Below are 24019 nucleotides of genomic sequence, written 5' to 3'. Positions count from 1 at the left end.
GGCCAAACTTTAAAAAATCATATGGGAAGAGTAAAACAGCAAGCTTGATCCTGAAAATGGGAGATGCCAGAAGAATCTTAGAATTGATTACCAACACACTAAAGATTGTCACCAGTTGTGCCCAGGTGTTATTCCTTTAATCCAAAAGGAATTCCCCTGCAGCGGAGGAATTTAAATTTAGACATTTGTTTTGCTAGGTTATGTCTTAATGTACTTCCTTTTCTTTTCCTAAGTTACAGTTGATTTTTATGAGCAAGGCTGTTTTTTAATAATCGAGATATGAAAGGTGTTCAAACAATGAGCAATCAAAACTGCTCACAGAATGTTAATCAACAATGAACATCAAATCTCTAAAGCAGAGGTTTTACCCATGTGTTCACGACATACGTATACGTAGGATGACTATGCAGCCAAGAAATAAAGAAACGTAAGTTCATCAAAGGTCAGAGTTTCCCCAAAAGAGGTAACTTGTGTGAACTTCACTCTAAAAATATTCTTTATGCATATGTATGATGGCTTGAAATTGGAAAGAAAGAGTTGGAATATGAGGATTTAGTTATTTACTGATAAATAGATAAGCAGAAAAGGTCCTTTTCCTCTACAGTGTTATTCTGTGAAATAAGTACAACTGCAATGAGCAAAGAATGAATATTTTTGTAAGCATCTAGTTCTGTGTATTAGTTGTCCATTTCTGCACAACAAATTACCCTAAAGATTAGAAGCTTAAAATCTCTCTCACAGTTTCTGAGGATTAGGAAGCCGGGAGGACCTCACCTGTTTGGATCTGCCTTAGGATCTGCTCTAAGCTCACTTACATGGCTATTGGTAGGAGGCTTCAGTTCCTCACCATGTGGTCCCTTGCACAGTACTGCTCATGACATGGTATCTGGTTTCCTCCAGAGCAAGTGATCAGAGACAGAGATAGAAAGAGAGAGAGAGAGTCCAAGACAGAAGCCGCAGTTCCCTGTAGGACTAATCTCAGAAGTGACATATTTCTGCCATATTCTGTTTGTCACACAGTCTAACCCTGCTACAATGTGGGGGGAGACCACAGGAGATGGGGATCATTGGTAGCCAGAGTGGAGACTGTCGACCCCATACTGTTTACAACCTATTAACATCAATAGGAAATTAACAGGCAATTAAGACCCAGTCTCATGCAAATAATGCCAATTTCCTTTCTAACACCTATATAAGCACAGTACTTACAAATTCATATACATCCCTAAAAATGGCTAACAATGTTTTTTCCAATTCCCATGTTGAAAAGATAAAATGTACCCAAGGACAGCTGCCCCGACCCCTCCCCTCCACCATTATCAAGAAAAAAACTTAGCTGGGACAGGACATGTTTATGTATGTATGCCCTTTTATATGGCATGTGATTTTAAAGGAGTGATCCAAAGGCAAATTTAAAGAAGGAAACCAGTTGCACTTCACTGCTCCTTTCAAAATTTCTGGCAGCTCTTCAGCATATGAGCCTACTCAGGCCCTGTGCTGGGGGGTTGTCTGGGAGAAGCAGGAAGGGCTTAAATTCTGTGACTCACAAAGCTCCTAACGTTCTTGTTTGTTCACTGTGGTTTGGCCATGATTACATTTTGAAGAAGGGAAAGAATTATCACACAATAAGCCAGCAAAGCAGATATTAGATATTCAGTCAGGACATGGAAACAAGTTACTGCTTTGGGATTCAGCTAGGGAAAGAAAAAAAATGTCTATCTGTAAGCATACAAATGTATTCCCTCAGGACGGAGAAATCCACAGGACAAGATAAATTGTAGCCAGTGTTGTCCTGAATTTTAACCTCCTTTGCTCTGAACTAGATGTGCTCAAATATTCCAGCTCTGTTATTAACTAGCTATGCAAATTAGGGCATGCCACTCATCCTCAGCAAGTCTCATTCTCCTTGTGTGTAAAAATGGGATTCAATTACAAGGTGAAGGAGTCTTATTTATTTAGTGCCTATGACATACTGTGGATTAACATATATCCACATTAATCTTTAGGAAAACCTTTCAAGCTAGACGAACAGAGGAAATAAGTCACATCATGCAGGTCCTACTAAGCCAGTTAAAGACATTATCCTCAGAGTACTGGAGGATCCCCAAAGGGTTTTTAACAAGGGAGTGATTTCACTGGATTTGTACTTAAGAAAGATTCTTTTGGTTACATTGTGGATAAGCCAGAGAACTGTTGTGGTGAACCCAGGCAAAAGTTGATGAGAACCTGAATTAGGGCAGTTATAGTAGGGAAAAAGAAAAGTAAACATATTCCAATATATTTTAAAATATCAATATATTCAAGATATAGTTGAGAATATAAACATATTCAAGATGTACAGTATGCAGAAATAATAAGACAGTGTTTCATAGGAAATATGTGGAGGCAGGAAGCAGGCAGTTAGGTTGAGAGGAAGAGAAGTACAATGCCTAGGTTCCTGGCACAGGCCAGGCAGGGTGAGGAGAGGTACCTTCCACTGAGACAGAAAACACAAGAACAGAAGCAGGTTTGGGGGGAAAAGATAAATTCCATCTGGGACACATTAAATTTTGAAGTCGCTGGGTGACAACGTACAGTTGATAGTTGAGGGACTTCCCTGGGGGTCCAGTGGTTAAGATTCTGCACTTGCAATGCAAGTGGCGGGGGTTCGATCCCTGGTCAGGGAGTTAAGAGCCCACAGGCTGTGCAGCACTGCCAAGAAAATAAAAATGAAAAAAAAAGATAGTTGAATATATGGGCCTGCTTTTCAAGACAGAATTTAGGAATTGAAATACATATGTGGGGATTGTGAGCATACAGAAAATAATTGATACCAGGGAAGGAAATTGATTTTCTTAGGAAAATGTGCTGAGTTACATGGAAAAGGGTTTTGGGTTGAATACCAAGGAACAACATCTAGATGATGGATACAGGAGGAAGAAGGAGTACATGAAGCAGAATGAAAAGTCTCCTGAAAGAAAAAAGAAAAGAGGATAGTGGGCTTCTCTGGTGGCGCAGTGGTTGAGAGTCTGCCTGCCGATGCAGGGGACGCGGGTTCGTGCCCCGGTCCGGGAAGATCCCACATGCCACGGAGCGGCTGGGCCCGTGAGCCATGGCCGCTGAGCCTGCATGTCCGGAGCCTGTGCTCCGCAACGGGAGAGGCCACAGCAGTGAGAGGCCCGTGAAACGCAGAAAAAAAAAGAGGATAGTGCCGTATCTAAGGAGGTATTTCAAAGAGGAGGAAGAGATCACAGTGCTAAATGCTGCTGAGATGTCAAGTAAGGTAAAAGACTGAGAATATTCATTGGACGTAGAAATAAGGATACCCTGGATGGCCTTGGAAGAGCAGTTTTTGTGGAAAGGTAGAGATGGAAGCAAGACACATAAGAAAGAAGAGGAGATAAGAAAGGCTAAAGAGTGAAGGTTTGAAAGCAGGAATGAGCTAGAGAGGGACATAGAGTTGAGGGAAGCATTTTTGAGAATAAAAGAGGCTTGAGCTCTTATCATTTATTCATGCATCCATTCCTTCAACAAGTCTTTACTGGTGGTCTACATAGCACCAGGCACTGTTCTCAAGGCTGGATATGCAGCATATTTAAACATTAATAGGAAGGGCCCGTTAAAAAAAAAAAAAAGGAAAGATTGAGGATATAAGAAAAAAAGAGGAAAACGGGAGAATTCTGAGATCAGAAGAGATCCTGAGCACAGGCAGAGGATTAGCCTCCAAGTCAACAGGAGGGACATCTCTCATCTGAACAGAAAGAAGACAGCAAAATGGCGGAGTAGAAGGACGTGCCCTCACTCGCTCATGCAAGAGCACTGGAATCACAACTGCTGAACAATCATCGACAGGAAGGCACTGGAACTCACCAAAAAATATACACCACATCCACAGACAAAGGAGAAGCTGCAATGAGACAGCAGCAGGGGCACAATCATGATAAAATCAAATCCCATAACTGCTGGGTGGGTGACTCAAACTGGAGAACAATTATACTGCAGAAGTCCACCCACTGGAGTGAAGGTGCTGAGCCCCATGTCAGGCTTCCCAACCTGGGGGTCCAGCGACAGGAGGAGGAATTCCCAGAGAATCAGACTTTGAAGGCTAGTGGGATTTGATTGCAGGACTTCAACAGGTGTGGGGGAAACAGAGACTCCACTCTTGGAGGGCACACACAAAGTAGCGTGCACATTGGGACCCAGGGGAAGGAGCAGTGACCCCAGAGGAGACTGAACCAGACCTACCTGCTAGTGTTGGAGGGTCTTCTGCAGAGGCGGGGGGCAGCGGTGGCTCACCACGAGGACAAGGACACTGGCAGCAGAAGTTCTGGGAAGTACTCCTAGGCGTGAGCCCTCCCAGAGTCTGCTATTAGCCCCACCAAAGGGCCTGTAGCCTCCAGTGCAGGGTCACCTCAGGCCAAACAACCAACAAGGAGGGAACTCATCCCCACCCATCAGCAGACAAGCGGATTAAAGTTTTTCTGAGCTCTGCCCACCAGAGCAACACCCAGCTCTACCTACCACCAGTCCCTCCCATCAGGAAGCCTGCACAAGCCTCTTAGGTAGCCTCATCCACCAGAGGGTAGACAGCAGAAGCAAGAAGAACTACAATCCTGCAGCCTGTGGAATGAATACCACATTCACAGAAAGATAGACAAGGTGAAAAGGCAGAGGGCTATGTACCAGATGAATAAACAAGATAAAACCCCAGAAAAACAACTAAATGAACTGGAGATAGGCAACCTTCCAGAAAAAGAATTCAGAATAATGATAGTAAAGATGATCCAGGGCCTCGGAAAAAGAATGGAGGCAAAGATCAAGAAGATGAAAGAAATGTTTAACAAAGACCTAGAAGAATTAAAGAATAAACACCTAGAAAAATTAAAGAACAAACCAACGGAGATGAACAATATAATAACTGAAATGAAAAATACACTAGAAGGAATCAATAGCAGAATAACTGAGGCAGAACAATGGATAAGTGACCTGGAAGACAGAATGGTGGAATTCACTGCAATGGAACAGAATAAAGAAGAAAGAACAGAAAGAAATGAAGACAGCCTAAGAGACCTCTGGGACAACATTAAACACACCAACATTTGCATTATAGGGGTCCCAGAAGGAGACACGAGAGAGAGAGAGAGCGAGAGAGAGGGGACCCGAGAAAATATTTGAAGAGATTATAGTTGAAAACTTCCCTAACATGGGAAAGGAAATAGCCACCCAAGTCCAGGAAGTGCAGAGAGTCCCATACAGGATAAATTCAAGGAGAAACATGCCAAGACACATAGCAATCGAACTGACAAAAATTAAAGACAAAGAAAAATTATTAAAAGCAACAAGGGAAAAATGACAAACAACATACAAGAGAATGTACATAAGGTTAATAACTGATTTCTCAGCAGAAACTCTACAAGCCAGAAGGGAGTGGCACGATATATTCAAAGTGATGAAAGGGAAAAACCTACAACCAAGATTACTCTAGCCGGCAAGGATCTCATTCAGATTCGATGGAGAAATCAAAACTTTACAGACAACCAAAAGCTAAGAGAATTCAGCACCACCAGACCAACTCTACAACAAATGCTAAAGGAACTTCTCTAGGCAGGAAACACAAGAGAAGGAAAAGACCTACAATAGCAAAGCCAAAACAATTAAGAAAATGGTAATAGGAACATACATATCAATAATTAGCTTAAATGTAAATGGATTAAATGCTCCAAAAAAAAGACAGACTGGCTGATGGATACAAAAGCAAGACCCATATATATGCTGTCTACAAGAGACCCACTTCACACCTAGGGACAAGTACAGACAGAAAGTGAGGGGATGGAAAAAGATATTCCATGCAAATGGAAATCAAAAGAAAGCTGGAGTAGCAATTCTCATTTCAGAAAAATTAAACTTTAAAATAAAGACTATTACAAGAGACAAAGAAGGGCACTATGTAATGATCAAGGGGTCAATCCAAGAAGAAGATAAAACAATTGTAAATATTTATGCATGCAAGATAGGAGCACCTCAATACATAAGGCAAATGCTAACAGCCATAAAAGGGGAAATCGACAGTAACACAATAGTAGTAGGGGACTTTAACACCCCACGTTCACCAATGGACAGATCATCCAAAACAAAAATAAATAAGGAAACAGAAGCTTTAAATGACACAATAGACCAGATAGATTTAATTGATATTTATAGGAGATTCCATCCGAAAACAGCAGATAACACTTCCTTCTCAAGTGTACGTGGAACATTCTCCAGGATAGGTCACATCTTGGGTTACAAATCAAGTCTCAGTAAATTTAAGAAAATTGAAATCATATCAAGCATCTTTTCTGACCACAACACTATGAGATTAGAAATCAATTACAGGGAAAAAAATGTAAAAAACACAAACACATGGAGGTTAAACAATACATTACTAAATAACCAAGAGATAACTGAAGAAATCAAAGAGGAAATCAAAAAATACCTAGAGACGAATGACAACAAAAACACGATGATCCAAAACTTTTGGGATGCAGCAAACGCAGTTCTAAGAGGGAAGTTTATAGCAATACAAACCTACCTCAAGAAACAAGAAAAATCTCAAATAAACAATCTAACCTTACACCTAAAGCAATTAGAGAAAAAAGAACAAAACCCAAAGTTAGTAGAAGGAAAGAAATCATAAGGATTAGAGCAGAAATAAATGAAATAGAAACAAAGAAAACAATAGCAAAGATCAATAAAACTAAAAGATGATTCTTTGAGAAGATAAACAAAATTGATAAACCTTTAGCCAGACTTATCAAGAAAAAGAGAGAGAGGACTCAAATCAATGAAATTAGAAATGAAAAAGGAGAAGTTACAACAGACACTGCAGAAATACAAAGCATCAAAACAGACTACTACAGGCAACTCTATGCTACTAAAATGGATAATCTGGAAGAAATGGACAAATTCTTAGAAAGGTATAACCTTCCAATACTGAACCAGGAAGAAATAGAAAACATGAACAGACCAATCACAAGTAATGAAATTGAAACTGTGATTAAAAATCTTCCAACAAACAAAAGTCCAAGACCAGATGACTTCACAGGTGAATTCTATCAAACATTTAGAGAAGAGCTAACACCCATCCTTCTCAAACTCTTCCAAACAACTGCAGAGGAAGGAACACTCCCAAACTCGTTGTACAAGGCCACCATCATCCTGATATTAAAACCAGACAAAGATACTACAAAAAAAGAAAATTACAAACCAATATCACTGATGAATATAGATGCAAAAATCCTCAACAAAATACTAGCAAACGGAATCCAACAGCACATTAAAAGATTCATACACCATGATCAAGGAGGATTTATCCCAGGGATGCAAGGATTCTTCAATGTACACAAATCAATCAATGTGAAAAACCATATTAACCAATTGAAGAATAAAAACCATATGATCATCTCAATAGATGCAGAAAAAAAACTGTTGACAAAATTCAACACCCATTTATGATAAGAACTCTCCAGAAAGTTGGCATTGAGGGAACCTACCTCAACATAATAAAAGCCATATATGACAAACCCACAGCAAACGTCATTCTCAATGGTGAAAAACCGAAAGCATTTCCTCTAAGATCAGGAACAAGACAAGGATGTTCACTCTCGCCACTGTTATTCAACATAGTTTTGGATGTCCTAGCCATGGCAATCAGAGAAGAAAAAGAAATAAAAGGAATCCAAATTGGAAAAGAAGATGTAAAACTGTCACTGTTTGCAGATGACGTGATACTATACATAGAAAATCCTAAAGATGCCACCAGAAAACTACTGGAGCTGATCGATGAATTTGGTAAGGTTCTTCATTGCATTCTTATACACTACCAATAAAAGATCAGAAAGAGAAATTAAGGAAACAATCCCAGTCACCATTGCAACAAAAAGAACAAAATACCTAGGAATAAACCTACCTAAGGAGGTAAAATACCTGTACTCCGAAAACTATAAGACACTGATGAAAGAAATCAAAGATGACACAAACAGATGGAGAGATATAGCATGTTCTTGGACTGGAAGGATCAATATTGTGAAAATGACTATTCTACCCAAAGCATTCTACAGATTGAATGAAATCCCTATCAAATTACCAATGGCGTTTTTTACAGAACTAGAACAAAAAATTTTTTAATTTGTATGGAAACACAAAAGCAATCTTGAGGGGAAAAAAACGGAGCTGGAGGAATCAGACTCACTGACTTCAGACTATACTACAAAGTTACAGTAATCAAGACAATATGTTACTGGCCCAAAAACAGAGATATAGATCAATGGAACAGGATAGAAAGCCCAGAGATAAACCCATGCACCTATGGTCAACTAATCTATGACAAAGGAGGCAAGGATATACAATGGAGAAAAGACAGTCTCTTCAATAAGTGGTGCTGGCAAAACTGGACAGCCACATGTAAAAGAATGAAAGTAGAACATTCCCTAACACCATACACAAAAGTAAACTCGAAATTGATTAAAGACCTAAATGTAAGACTGGACACTATGAAACTCTTAGAGGAAAACACAGGAAGAACACTCTTTGACATATATCACAGCAAGATCTTTTTTGGCCCACCTCCTAGAGTAATGGAAAGAAGTGGATATTGAGCTCATGAAGCTCATATCAAAAAAATAAACGAATCAAAAAATGGGCAGAAGACCTAAATAGACATTTCTCCAAAGAAGACATATAGATGGCCAAGAGGCACATGAAAAGCTGCTTAACATCACTAATTATTAGAGAAATGCAAATCAAAACTACAATGAGGTATCACCTCACGCTGGTTAGCATGGGCATCATCAGAAAATCTACAAACAACAAATGCTGGAGAGGGTGTGGAGAAAAGGGAATCCTCTTGCACTGTTGGTGGGAACGTAAATGGATACAGCCACTATGGAGAACAGTATGGAGTTCCCTTAAAAAACTAAAAATAGAATTACCATGTGATCCAGCAATCCCACTACTGGGCATATACCCTGAGAAAACCATAATTCAAACAGACACATGCACCCCAATGTTCATTGCAGCACTATTTACAATAGCCAGGACATGGAAGCAACCTGAATACCCATCGACAGATGAATGGATAAACATGTGGTACATGTATACAATGGAATATTACCCAGCCATAAAAAGGAACGAAATTGGGTCATTTGTAGAGATGTGGATGGACCCAGAGACTGTCATACAGAGTGAAGTAAGTCAGAAAGAGAAACACAAATATTGTATATTAATGCATATACGTGGAATCTAGAAAAATGGTACAGATGAACCGGTTTACAAGGCAGAAATAAAGACACAGATGTAGAGAGCAAACGTGTGGACACCAAAGGGGGAAAGCAGGGGGTGTTGGTGGTGTGGTGGGATGAATTGGGAGATTAGGATTGACAAATATACACTAATACGTATAAAGTAGATTAATAAGAACCTGCCGTATAAAAATAAATCAATTTAATTTAATATAAAAAAAAGAAGACAAAACGTATGAGTGCAAATATGAGTAAATTTATAAGTAAGAAGACTATTATCCCTACTTTACAAGTGAAGCCAGTGCTCACAAGAAATACAGCAAAAGTCTGTAATCTGTCCCTCTCTTGGGGCAAGAGGAAAACTTACACTGGGCAGGAAAACTACTTGGTGTCCCAGACGGGGTAGTATGCTTCAGATTAATCTGCTTTAGGTATCTGTTCAAGAATTATTGAGTAAGGGTGGGCCACTATGCTAAGGAATGGTCTTATATCCCCCAGAGGATGCTGTCTTCTTCCATTAGTGTGGCAACAAGTTCTTTTACAATTACTTGATTGGAAATTTGATATAACTGGCACTATACTTCTATTTATTTTGGTTATATTTTAGCAACCCTTACAGATTAGTATACTTGGCACTTGCCTGGTTTCCCCTCAACCTCCTCTATCAGTGGTTCTCAACCCTACATCAGAACTACCTGCAGAGCTTTCTAAATGTATACATGCCATTGGCCCACCCATGGGGATGATGATTCGGGGTGGGGCAGGAGTGAGGCCCAAGGATATATAGTTCTTAAAGCTTCACAGGTGATGTTGACGCCCTACCAGGATTGAGAACCACCATCGTACCCCCTTATTGATGGGTTCTCTGATCCCCTAGTCTAACATTGTTTATATTACTGCTCTGGCTACTTTCTAAAAGTATGTTTTGTTTTTGTTTTTTACAGAAGACATAGATGAAAATCTCCTGTTTTGAATTAAGATTTGAAAGAACTCAAACTACCCAGCCTCCTCCTTTGTTCTGACCACTTCTGAAGTATATGCAGTGTGATACTTGTAGATTTATATTTAGCAAAATGCTTGCATGTCTGAGACGACAATGAGAGTAACTGCTTGATAACAGTATATGCACCAGGCATTTAACATTAACTTTGGAAATAAAACTTTAAAATTAAGTAAAGTCAATATACACAAAATATTGTATACTGTTTGTGAACAGGAGTTTAACTCATCACTCTCTGCATCCATTTATGAGATACTTAAAGATTATAAAACTCGAAAAAATAATAATTCATTTTGTCCATAATACCATGTGCACTTCAAAAAAGTGAAATAAGCCTCTTTGTTGTTGATGTGTGTTATTTTCAGTATCTTAATATCCTAATAAAAATCCAAATGTTTACTCAAGTTTATTTCCAGTCATTTACTTGAACAATTATATGTTCATACTTCGTATCAAACTATAATCATGCTTTCTAGACCCTACTGCTTAAAAAAAAAAGTATGAGTGGTTGGGGAGCTGTTTCTTATGGGAAACAAATATTCAGTTGTTAAATGGTAGTTGCTCATGAATGGTTTTTGTCATAATTTAAGTTTAAACAGAAAAAAAAAAAAGAATTCAAGTGCTTTTCACCAAATTCAATTTAAAATATGGGTGATGGTGCACTGCTTGATGCAACTAATTTTAGCTTTTGTGCAGACGTGCATGTGTGTCTGGGGAAAGGGAGGCCCAGCAAAATCTCTACACATTTCTTGTCCTCAAAATAAAGGGAATGTAAAGATAACAGACAGTGGAGAGCCCTGAAGTGTCTTGATGTCCAAGGTAGTCAGAGGTGAATAGTACTAGAATAACTTGATAGCAAGACAGTGTCATAAGAGAAAATTTGTGTCTTTCTTTGGTCACTTTTTTTTTTTTTGGCCACACCACCACACTGCATCTGGGATCTTAGTTCCCCAACCAGGGATTGAACCCTTGCCCCCTGCAGCAGAAGTGCAGAGTCCTAAACCACTGGACTGCCAGGGAAGTCCCCACATATTTTCCTATCTGAAATGGAATATATCAGTGCAATTGTCTTTATTTTCTTTCAACTAATCAAAACTTTGTTGTTGTTGAGAGGCTTATCTGTGATAGTCACTTAAAGAATATGCCCCCAGGAATTTTATCTGAAGGACACTTACGGAAGAGTTTGTTTTTTATCAGAATAATCTCTGATTAATTTCAAAATTGTATTTTATCTTTCATACCGTATTGTCTTTTCTTAGCTCAGTGAGTCACTTTTTCTTAACCAGACCACATCACACCAGATCATGTCTAAATAATTAAGTTCAATTTGATTAATTAAAATCTAATTAAGCATTATTTATAATTTCTTCCAACTACAGAAATAATTTTAGGAATTATTCCAAAATTCAGAATGTTTTTACGTGTACCTGCAAAGAAATGTCATGGGAGGTCCTAACTAATTCGAAACCACGTTTCTAATTGTACATTTGTTCGGAATAGTGAAATTAAATTTGAAGGCATTAATTAGACCTAAATTACTATGTTTAATGTTTTAAATACTTTAAGTGTTTTGGAATAGTGAAAAGTGATTTTAATGCTGAGGACACTACCTATTCACTAAAAATGTTTTATTTGAAAATAAATTTCATTTTGAAATAAAAATATTATTTAATAATAGAAAGTTTTAGAACCTTAAATTTTTCTATTAGTTAAGGCTTCCACATGTATAGCTGCACTGGATGATATATTGTAAAAGCACTTTAATATTCTTAGTGGTCATAATTTTTAATTGTGAGTTGTTTGCGGTAAAGACATTAATCCCAACCAAGGAGATGAAGTTATTTCTCAGTAATCGGTCTTTAAGCCTATCTCTGTGTAACTGAAATACTTTAGAAGTTGGTGTTCCTAGTCTAAAACCAATTATTCAATTTTGCTTCAAATTCTGTGACTCATATTACCCATGAGCACAAAGACATTAGTAATATCGCTTAAATACGAGATGGGCATAGAGATTCTAGATCACACTGCTCTTTGAATTTGTTGCCCAAGGACCATTTGAAGCAAAGGTAATTGAAAAGACACAGTATAATTTGGACTGATTCTATCGCACTAGGTAAAAGGATTGTTTTGGATAATTTAATGAATAGGTCCACTTATCAAAGGAAGAAATAAAGCCAAGGGTTTGAATCCAGAAGGAAAAAAAATACAAATAAGAAACACGAAAAAGGGAAAGGGAGATAAGCTGCCTAATTTCAGGCAAAATGAAATAGTGTGAAGATAAATCAGAGTTGAATTTCAAATACATATGTATAAAATAGTTGAAGAGTGACATAAAGGGATACGATTTTCTTCAGATGATGGGGACAGGTCTTAATAGGAATATGATGAAGTTGATTTTTCTTCCAATATTCAATTCCAGAGTACAGTGATTTAGTTTGAAACTCCTAAGGTAAGTTAATTTGAATTAAATGTAATTTAAGGCCATATAAAGCTTTGCTTTCAGAATCAGCTGGCCAGTAAAGATCACATTGATTTGCTTCATTGAATTTATTCATATTGCGTTTATGCTCTATCAATCCATTATGCCTTTCAAGATTTTTCCTATATCATTTCCTTCTTGAAAACTTGCAATTGTCAGTAACAGCATCCAGACCATGTGAAGACCTGGTAGATCTCATGGGGGGTAGAAGTTCAAGGTGGATTTATTTGTATATTACATAAGAAATCTCACTTGAGCCAGTGGTGTTATATCTCTGATCCTAAGTATGATACGACATTGGTGTTTGAAGATTTGTGGGTAGAGATCACAAGTTCAAATAACTTCAGGGACCAAACAGTACAGGTTGAACTGTGAGATTACAAGGAAGAGTAGTAAGTATATGCAATGTTATGAGCCACAGAATGCATGTCTTGTCTAAAGACAGCTGGTTTTTTAAAAAAATATTTATTTATTTATTCATTTTTTAATTTATTTGGCTGCGCTGGGTCTTAGTCGTGGCACACGGGATTTTCGTTGCTGCATGAGGGATCTTCATGGTAGCATGTGGGATCTTTTTTATTTTTCTGTAGTTGTGGCACATGGGATCTTCGTTGCAGCATGCAGGATCTTTAGTTGCGGCATGGGAACTCTTAGTTGCGGCATGCATGTGGGATCTAGTTCCCTGACCAGGGATCAAACCCCGGGCCCCATGCATTGGGAGCGCAGAGTCTTAACCACTGGACCACGAGGGAAGTCCTTAAACACTGTTTTTAAGGCACTGATGTAGGTTTACAAAACCTGGATCTAGAGACAGAATTTAGTCTGACCACTATTCAACACCTCTAACTAAACAGTCTATTAATAACGGGAATAAGACTTAGAAAAAACTAAAAATGATCTCCTAACCCTTCAATTCCAGACTCTTCCTTCAGAATGAAATTTCTTATCCTTGCTGGCCTTTTGATAACTGCCACTGCTCTGCCCATCCCTGTGAGTACTGTTCCTCAGTTTCCCACTCCATTTCCATTCTAGAGACATCGTATTTCTGGGCTAGAAAGTGTTACCTTTATCTTTTCATTTCACAGAAGAGGAAAGTGGACTCCAGGAAAGTTGTAGAACCAGGAATTTACCACTCTTCTTCAGCCCAAGGGTCTTCCCAGTACAAATCCCAGTTCTACATGCTATTTGCAAGCTGCATGACCTTCAGTGAGGAACTAACCCATGGCTTCCCAGACTGTAAAATGAGTTGTAAGAACTACCTCAGAATTGTGCAAGGATGATAAAAATGCATCTAACGCATTTAACAGTCCTAACTGGAACATAGGAAGCTCTCAAATAAACTTAGCAATATAGAGCAAGTATTCCACAGTGACCTAAGTCTTAATTAGGCAGTTTGAATTGAGTTTCATTTAAAATACCCTTACCCCAAACCATCTCATGTTGATTATAGACATGCGTCCCCATCTATACGAATGAGATCTATGAGTTTAAGCTCTGCTTATTATAGTCTGACTAGGTAGGGTACCTAGTAGGCAGGAACACCTGTCCCCTAAACATTTTGTAACAAAGGAGCCTTCAGAGAAGTGAGGGAGCTTTCAAAATCTGTATTTGGGGATACAAACTTTAAATTTACACTTCCATACTCTCTCCACTTTGAACTGATAAATGCTGAGAATTAAACTGAGAACACTGTTGATTTGAAGATGAAGAGGCATGCAATATGTAATTAATCTTACAAAATGTAAAAAAAAAAAAAGAGAAAACATTCTTTGGAAATAAGTTTAAAGGTAAGAAGTACAAGTTCTAAATCACTGGACAAAATTAATTCAACTTTTCCCTATTCCAGGACAGCTACGTCACTGATGCATATAATGCTCAATAGTGGCTTGTTACCTAGTCTCATTCAGAATAAAATCTCTTTGTAATGAATAACGTATTGCCATATGTTGCTTTACCTTGTTGCTGTTATTGTTTTACAAGCTTGAACAGTCTGGAGGAAGTTCCAGTGGTCAGGTAAACTTCTGGTTGTATTTTCAAATGACATGTTCATCATTTTAAAAGTTTTCAAATGTTTGGAATGACTGACATCATGTTTCTTATTATAGAGATTTAACTTTTACCTACCACAAGGACCACCATTTTTTCCTCAGATCCCATCTCTCCCACCTCCACAATTGCCCCTGGTAAGCATGGGTTTGGGGAATCTCAAACTGCAAAAAGTATTTATTAGTTGGATGATGGTTATAACATTTTCCAAATTTTGACACAGAAATATAAGAGGCCACCAGGCATCAGCTATTCACACTACCCTCCCTGCATAGCTTGTGGTGAAGTGTGACAAAGGAGTAGCAACTTTCCCTCTAAAACTTCAGTGACTTCTTCCAATGTCTCTCTACACTTGCTATCAAAAAGATGTTTACACTGAATTACCCCGACTATGATGAGCTTAGTTACTCTTCATGAAGGGAATGCTAATCTTTTTCTATATTACCTGTTCTTTTTCTTTTTGTAAATAGCCTTGCTGTTTTCTTTTCTCTAAAGTTTTTTCCCCAGCTCTCCAGCTTTTTTTCACAGGTCAAACAATATAATTATTTTGCTCTTCTTGTACCCTTTCCAATCTCTCCTAATATCTGAATTCTTATAATATCTTTTTAATAAAGGCCAGGACAATGCTAAATACATAATAGAGTTACCTTTTTGGTACAGACCGCATTCATTTGGTTAATATTTACTGAGTGTCTACCAAATAAGGGGGTCTACAGTGAGTGCTGGAAAAACAAAAAGTATAAATAAGTTCACAATCTGATGAGGAAGAGAGATTTATAAATGAAAAAACAATGTAATTTGGTAAGTGCTTCTAGTTGCAAATACAAAACCAGCTGACTTAGGCTATGTGTCAAAGAGCTCCTAACAGAGGAAGGGTAGCCAGGCCAGGTCATGAGAAGTGGAAGGGGTATTCCAGGCAGAGGGAACAGCAAGTGCTGAGAAGGACATGGCAACCTGGGGAAAGAATGAACAGGGCAATGAGGCTGCCACACAGGTTGGGACATGTTAAATAAACAGTATTTAGGCAATGATGTTTTGAAAAGTTCATACACATTTTAAAATAGCAACTTGTTTAACTTCTTGTCTATCATCTAAAAGTTTTAAAATATGAACACAATTTTGCATAGTTTTTGTTTTTATATCTAAATGTAACAAAACACCTTCCCTTTGCTTATATTTAATTTCGAACTGCTTACTTCTCAACTTTAAGTAGTCTTTTAGAAGTTGTCACTAAAGCTACAGTCCTCAATGGAACATTCTTTCCCTTTAATGTTTTCACATGGCCTAACTGTTAGACACTACATTTCTAAGTTCTTGCATTTATAATTAATTGCTAATTATTTTGGTTCTAGTCAGGGTAAGGTGCGTTGGTTCTTTTCTTTTTCTGAAATCCATACGATTTGGATTTTGCGTTATTTGTAAATTAACACAAAATTCTGGAGTCTTGGTTTAGAATTTAGGAATTGCTACTAACGTCCTATGCTTAAAATTATGTAAATTTTTGTGGCAATAAAAAGAATCACTAGTATATGAAACAGAAGCTCTTCCTTCCACCAGATGGCCGAATAGTATGAAAAATCAGGCAAAGATGGCTTACTGTAGAAAAACTGAAGGATTTGCAAGAACTATCAACACAGAAGACAGATTCCTAGGCTTTAGGTTTGACTAATTAAGCAAAATAAGCATAGTTCTCGAAAGAAAAACATGATTTGAAATTCACTAGAATCTAATCTCCATTAACTAGAAGCTGAACTCCCTGAGAGCACGTAATTGCTCAATAAATACTGATGGATGGAGGGATGGATGGATGGAGGGATGAGTAAATGAACATATGAGAAAGCTAAAACAAAATGTAGCACCTTATTTTATTCACAATTCACTTTTTTCCTCCTTTTTGTAGATTCCAATTCCTTTTCCATTTCCTAATAATCCAAATCAGGTAATTATACTTAAAGTTTCCTTTAAGAAAGTATCTAAATGAATACAAAACAAAAACTTGAAAATTCTTTAGATTTATTTGGAAAGAAGTTGATACCAAAAATAATGGTTATTATTCTCCTTTGGGGACAATTAGTGATTGATATTTTGTCTGATTTGAGTCATTTAATGTAAAAATCTCATATATCCTTGAAACCTGAGACCTGAAACTTTCCTTGATCATGTGGAGGGAACCCAGGAGACCAGTAGAAAAGCATTTGAAGTCAAATAATCTGGGGATGCAAGCTCTGTCATGTAACACTTTGGAGTAATCTTAAACTCCTTTGTGTCTTACTTTCCTTTAGAATACAAAATAGTGAAAAGGAATGATTTATGAAGTCCATTTCACCTCTAAAATTTTGTACTTATATTTGCTATTAATGGGGGGAAAATTCATTCTTACTGAAATGGAATCTGTCCCAGAAGTCTTTGAACTAGATTTAAGGTTATGGTCAAGGTACAAAAGGATTATTTGAATTTTACTTTTGACAGGATTTTAGTAAATGAGGGGAAATTACAGAGAACAAGACTGACTCAGTCACAAGCAAAAAAATAAATTGTGTGTAACATAGCATATTAATTCTAAATTTTTAAATGATACTTTGGTTACAACTATAGGAGATGATATTATTAAAGTTTTTTTTCATAAAGAAGTGATCCCTGGGAATTCCCTGGCGGTCCAGTGGCTTTCACTGCTGGGCCCGGGTTTGATCCTTGGTCAGGGAACTAAAGATCCCGCAAGCCATGTGGTGCAGCCAGAAGAAAAAAAAAAAAAAAAGGGATTCCCAAATACAGCCTTTTTTCCAACCTCGTAAGCATAAGTTTAATTATCTTTCCGAGAAGTCCCTGCTACGTTTGGAGTCCACACACATACACACAGAAATGTGGACTAGTGTTTCCTGAGATAGTAGGTTTGAAGGGGGTGGGTGGGTACTAAAGGGTGGAGGGGTACTTAAAATATTAGCGAATGTGAATCTTACTGATGTAATTTTATAAATGCTAAGAATTCTAAAAAGCATGTTTTCATTAATCAAGCTAACAGAAAATATATAACATAGAAAAGATAGATAAAATACTGCGTTACAACTCCCTGATTATTTGATTGTCTTTCCTCTTTTCTAGGTCCTGACACTTAATGATCTTAAAGCGGTAAATACTGCTCTGTTGATCTATAAAGTTTACAAAAATATTACTTTCGACACTCCATTTAAGATGAGCCAGTTCATCAGCAAAATTACTGTATTTATTAGTCCAATTCATTTGGAAACAAAATTAAGAACAGCTGTTAAATTCAAAGCCAAAAAAACTAACTCGATACATGCAAACAGTTCTACATTCATTTATTCAACTCATCCAAACTATAAATTGACAAAACAACGTCTTCTATCATTGATAAGGAAGAAGGTGAAGAGTCTTAAAAGACTTAAGAACTACAGAATAAATTACTTTAGCAGAGATGAAACAGACTAGTTTATTTCTTCACTAACGAAGCACACTAGCTTAAATGCATAACACATTAAAGATGATCAAATCTAAATCCCAACACAATTTTTTTTTACTGAACTGCAAATAATTCAACTATTTAACAAGGCCCTTTATTGATATATGTTATTCAGAATATTAGTTTATAAAAACACAGGAGAAATACTTGAAGGGAGTTACAAAAGAGAACACTAACAATTTCATTTCCCATATACTTTTCACACTTAAACATTTTCTGAAATCAAGATACATCTTACAACAGATGCATTTAACCTAGAATCTCCTTTTTCTTTAAGATTCATCATTAACTAAATGGTACACTTTACAGTTGATGGTATCTCAGAGACCTGCAGTATTCGTAAAAATGTCAAAAAGTTAGGCCTAAAAAGTTAGGTGTAAACCATTGCGTGCCTGAGGTAAAAATTTTCAGGATTCTTCACTACAGATTATTTAAAATCAATCACCTTGAAGAATATTTAAGTGTGCCAGAAACTTTAAGGTCAAACTAAATAAGAAACAGAGTCAAAAAAAAAAAAACCTAAGTCAAGTTCAAATAGCTAGTGTTCTTCCCACAATCCGCTGTTTAAGAGATTCTATAGTCCATTTCCAAATGACAAATTGTAAAAATTCTAGCATCTTTTAATTAGAATGTATTATATATATATGAATATGAATATATATTCTAAAAATGTTTTAGGAAACTACCGTCAATAATTAATTATTGATGATTACAAAATTAGCAAGTTCATTTACATCAAAACATGGCTAAAAGAGCCCTGGCCTGTGATGGGAAAGCCTAGATTGTAAGCTCACCTTTAAAATTAAATTAGCTCTGGGCTCCCCTGGTGGCGCAGTGGTTGAGTCCACCTGCCGATGCAGGGGACACGGGTTCGTGCCCCGGTCCGGGAAGATCCCACATGCCGCGGAGCGGCTGGGCCCGTGAGCCATGGCTGCTGAGCCTGCGCGTCCGGAGCCTGTGCTCCGCAACGGGAGAGGCCACAACAGCGAGAGGCCCGCATACCACAAAAAAAAAAAATTAAATTCGCTCTGTGACCTTGGGTAAATGTATTAATTTACCTCCAAAGTCTTTTCCAGTGAAACTACTGACTCCTCAGACATATGACTCATTCAAATTACCAAATCTGAATACTTATTTATACTTTATTTTTCTGAACTTTATTGAAAGTGCTGTTGGCCACAAGCCATCCAGAAAGGATCCTGACAGAGTAACCTATAGAACTGCCATATCTTCACAGTGATAAGAATTTTTTTCTCCCAGTGATTGTGGTTAAACCAAGAAGCAGGAAAATGCACCCTAAGGGAACAAATGCTACCTCAGGGCAATTGTTCTTGCCTAAGAACAAGCAGGACAGTGTTTAGCTTACATATTGTTGCACACATGCTAGTATGGACAGCTCTACAAATAGAGGGATTCACCTTGACATAGTGGTCAATTCCTTGAGCAAGCTGCCAGTCTCTTAAAACAGGACCACAGGAAAGCTATAAAACAATACTTATCCAGTGAAATTGCTTGTGTAAGCAAACCCTCGAAGCAAAGTCATAGCTGTCCTAAAATGTTGGTTCAAGTATCATTCACAGAGGGAATTCAAATAATTTAAGAAAGATAGCACTTGTATGGAAGTGTTTACAGTGAGTTTCTCAACCATTCACATCAATTTTCTATATTTCAGATACAGTGAATACTGTTACAAGGCAGTTACAAGAAAATATTTCTGTGAATTAAGGGAATTTAAATCTAAATATTGCATATTCATTTAAAAATCTTACCTCATGGGCTTCCCTCGTGGTGCAGTGGTTGAGAGTCCGCCTGCTGATGCAGGGGACACGGGTTCATGCCCTGGTCCGGGAAGATCCCACATGCCGCGGAGCGGCTGGGCCCGTGAGCCATGGCCACTGAGCCTGGGCATCCGTAGCCTGTGCTCCGCAATGGGAGAGGCCACAACAGTGAGAGGCCCACGTATAGCAAAAAAAAAAAAAAAAAATCTTACCTCATGTAAATAAAACACAAAGCAGTAAAAATGGAATTAATTTTCAATAAAAACAAAGATTTTCATATAGAAAGTATTTCAGCTTATATATGTACTAAGTTAAAAATAAGCTAAAAGGTAAACCCATTGATATCACTGATCATTGATTTTTCTTCTTTCACAGTTAATCATTTCTGTTTTGAACCAACGTGGGGTAAGTCCACAACTTTTAAGCTATTATAAACTACAAATCTACCTAATGGACTGAAGATAGTACCTTATTTTTTTTAATATTTAGGGCTTCTTTGGGGTAAATTTTTTTTGCTATGGTTATACTGATAAAAGCAAGTGATATTTAATCTCAGAAAAGGTAAGAATAATTCTTCTGAACCATAAAACCATATGGCAGAATGGAGCCCAAGTGATTTACCCAAATTAAATCTCATGAGTTATAAACTTGATTTCCTCCAGGATCTTTTTTTTTTTTTTTCTGGCTGCGCCGTGCAGCACGTGGGATCTTAGTACCCCAACCAGGGATCAAACCCGCGCCCCCTGCATTAGAAGCGTGGAGTCTTAACCACTGGACCACCAGGGAAGTCCCTCCTCCAAAATCTTTAGATCAGAATTTCTGCAGGTCTAAAACTGTATTCTTTTCATAATACCAGAGCATTTGACAAAATTTCAGTTTATAGAAATTAGGTTAAGAAATTTCAAACAGTAAATTTTACCTCAAGCTTAGTTTTGTCTTACAGACAATTCATAGCAAACAGTGAGAAAAGCCTGCTGTGAAACTACCAAATCTAGAAATGCTCTCATCTCAAGGCAAGCCAACAAGTCTCCTCAACACAAAAGCATCAGCTCTCTTGATAGAAAGGCTACAGACCTTGAGACTTCTGCTTTGATTCTCACCCAAGTTTGCTTTCATCTAAAATATATACAAAAGAGAGAGAGAGACCAAAAAGGTATATTCCTTTTTAAAATATCTGAATTAATGTCAATTAAATGTCAGTATGTATTTTAACCTACCTTGAGAGAAGCTGATGAATCAAAATATTCTCAATCTTAATTTTGAGAAAGAAATTGGATTTCACGCAAGTTTTCCTTCTGAAAAGTTTCATTGCCCTAAAGTGTTTATTCTGTGTTTCTTACCAATTCAAATGCTCTTACCAGCCCATCAAGGGTGAAGTGGGAGAAATTAAGCTCTATGTTGCAGAAAAGACAGTTGATGGTTCAATTTCTCAGCATTTAGGTATAACAGAACCACATTATTTGCTACCTCCCAACATTACATGATTGTACCCATACTAATCCATCAACATTAAATAAACATAATATGGGAGACATGGGTGGAGGCAAAGAAAAAATATGGCAAAAATACCTTTATATAGTAACTATAATCTGTATTGTTTATTTTGGCAGAAATAATTCTCTTACTACTATGTCAGAAGTTATATACGGTTAGTAAAATCTCCAAATATCTTTTGAGCATTATTATACATTTTTAAATACTTCTATCCTAAGAGTTTAACAGCTTCAGATTGTGCCCATATTGGTAAGTTAATAATATGATTAAAGGAGGTGTAAAGAAGACCAAATTAATTACAAGTGCTTTCTTAAATGATGTGTTTTGAAATCAGTTTATTTATTCAAACTTCACAAATATTTTAGAAAATAACAGCAAACAACATAAGTCCTTATACTGTAGGACAGAGTAGCATTTAGCCTCTAAAAGTGGTTAGAAATTTTAGGGGCCCTCTTTAGCATGTTTAGTATCTCGCTTCTATCTGAGTTTGAAATGCTTTGAAATCTCAAGAACACCTGCAGGCAAGACACCCTGACTGCAGCCGCTCATCCTTAGGTTAAGATATTATCAATAAATTGTTTATGAGCCAAAATTATGTGAACAAGTTTAACAAGGCTCGCCAAATCAGATATGGCCCTTACATTTCAAGTCACAAACCATAAATGGATTACTATGGATAACATGAGTATTGCTTAAGTAATATAAATCTTCCAAACTACAAACTTAAAGTAAGAAATCATAAAAGCTTCATAAACGTAGTAGGGAATACAACAGAGAATTGGCTCTGGAACCCTGCAGACCGGGATTCAAAATCCAGCTCTGTTGCTTATGGAGTAAACCTTGGGGCAACCTTTCTAAATATCATTTTCATCTGTGAAATAGGAAAAATACCACCTAACTTCGCAGGATTGTTGTGAGGATTAAGTGATACGATGTAGATATTCAGTAAATGCTATCTATCACTGTTTTAACTGTCTCTTGAAAAAAATATTCCTTATATCTGAAATATAAGTAAATATGAAGGCAATATCACCTAGTGATACAGGAGCAGATATTCCTCCAGAAATGTCTTAAACTAAAATTTTAATGTTTTTTTCCTACTAGAGATGGTGCTGGATACTTACAGTTAGAAGATTATCTACTTCTACCCTATCTGTAAGGTATAATAGTTTTATCATTTTGCATACTTTGTAAATGTTCCAATGAAAACTACAAAATGCCACAAAAAATTGATTATCTGCGGATCATGTGATTTACTCATTCTTTAAGTAAAATTTTCATATAACCTAATATCTTTACTAATGTCAGGGTAGATGTGTCAAAACTATTAAAACAGAAGTAAATGTCATTCTTTAGGCAATTGCTCAAACTTTCTCAAGAGCTTCTGTAAGTAGTTTCAATTTTAGAGAATTCTATTCCATGCCAGGAAGAAGCAATTTCTTGCTACCAGACAGTAAACCAGACAGTAGAATCAGACTCTTTCATGCTGGGACAAGGTTATCCCACCCCTCACCCAATGAGCAGATCATTCTTGTCAAGTACAAGTCCCTTGTTATGTACCCAAGGACCAGGATTTTATGGATTTTAGAAAATTAATACTGCACATAAACCTTGTAACTCTTCCAGAGAGGTTTGAGGCAGCATCCTGAAATCAAACATTCTAATGTTTCTCAGCAAAACTTATAGTCACACTAAGGGGAAAAAAGCCTCCTGTCAGTTCAGTTCAAATTTACCCCAAACGAGTTTTGACACTAACTCGGGGTTGGGGGGAGAGAAAATAAAAAACAAAAAACACCTTTTCGATTGATTTACCTTAGCCCTAGTTCTGTCCTCTAGCTACAGAGTAAGCCTAATACTCTTTTCAAATATCTGAAGGAAACAACCACGTCTCTATCACCTAACCCTCCTTTTCTTCAGATGCCCCACCTGTAGTCCAACTGGAATGAAGATGGAATTATGACAATCCCTACCTCAGGCTGACAGGAATTAGTATCATGAGACTTTCCCACTGGATATCTTGGCCAGAACGTGATACACATGCGACAAGGCAGTGTTATTTTCCTTCCTCTTCCCTGCTTCCAAGAACACGTGGAACACCAACTCTTTCCTTTCCTCTGGGAATTACAATGTTAATAGTGAGTCTCTCAAAAACCTACGTCAGTCTTTAACAATCTCTTCCTAACAAAAAACACCCAAACTCCCAAAGACCTCCTCTGTCTCTGATTTCAGTTCCTTTCTGAACATCTATTTTTAATTCATTTATGGCACACACAGTTACAGTAGAGTGAAATGCATATAGCAATTTAAATTACTAGTTTCCTGCACACATTTTTTTAAGTCATAATTCTTGGAAATGAGAACATGATTTCTTGTTCGCTGATCCTGACCTTTACCAGCTAAGAGTGACTGAAATTTCCTCATAAAACTTACAACTCTAAAGGCAAGAATACATGAGGCTTCCACTTTTGAAAGCAGCTTCAACAAGAT

The 24019-nt window shown here is 37.3% G+C and overlaps 2 protein-coding genes across 2 annotated transcripts in view; one reads left to right on the top strand and one right to left on the bottom strand.

The window, feature by feature from the left end:
* SPARCL1 (SPARC like 1) overlaps positions 1-10661 on the top strand; it is a 53957-nt gene extending 43296 nt beyond the window's left edge. Inside the window, exon 11 of the mRNA XM_004266146.3 lies at positions 10202-10661. Within this exon, the coding sequence (XP_004266194.1) occupies positions 10202-10230 (29 nt within the window). The 3' untranslated portion in view covers positions 10231-10661. The remainder of the gene's footprint in view (positions 1-10201) is intronic.
* DSPP (dentin sialophosphoprotein) overlaps positions 1-24019 on the bottom strand; it is a 144099-nt gene that overhangs the window by 119750 nt on the left and 330 nt on the right. Inside the window, exon 2 of the mRNA XM_049709017.1 lies at positions 20030-23646. The gene's annotated coding sequence lies outside the window, so the exon portion shown is untranslated. The remainder of the gene's footprint in view (positions 1-20029; positions 23647-24019) is intronic.

The sequence above is a fragment of the Orcinus orca genome, chromosome 4, assembly GCF_937001465.1.
Source record: "Orcinus orca chromosome 4, mOrcOrc1.1, whole genome shotgun sequence".
NCBI lineage: Eukaryota > Metazoa > Chordata > Mammalia > Artiodactyla > Delphinidae > Orcinus > Orcinus orca.
Note: the sequence above shows the minus strand (reverse complement) of the source record. Positions and strands in the feature narration are given on the sequence as shown.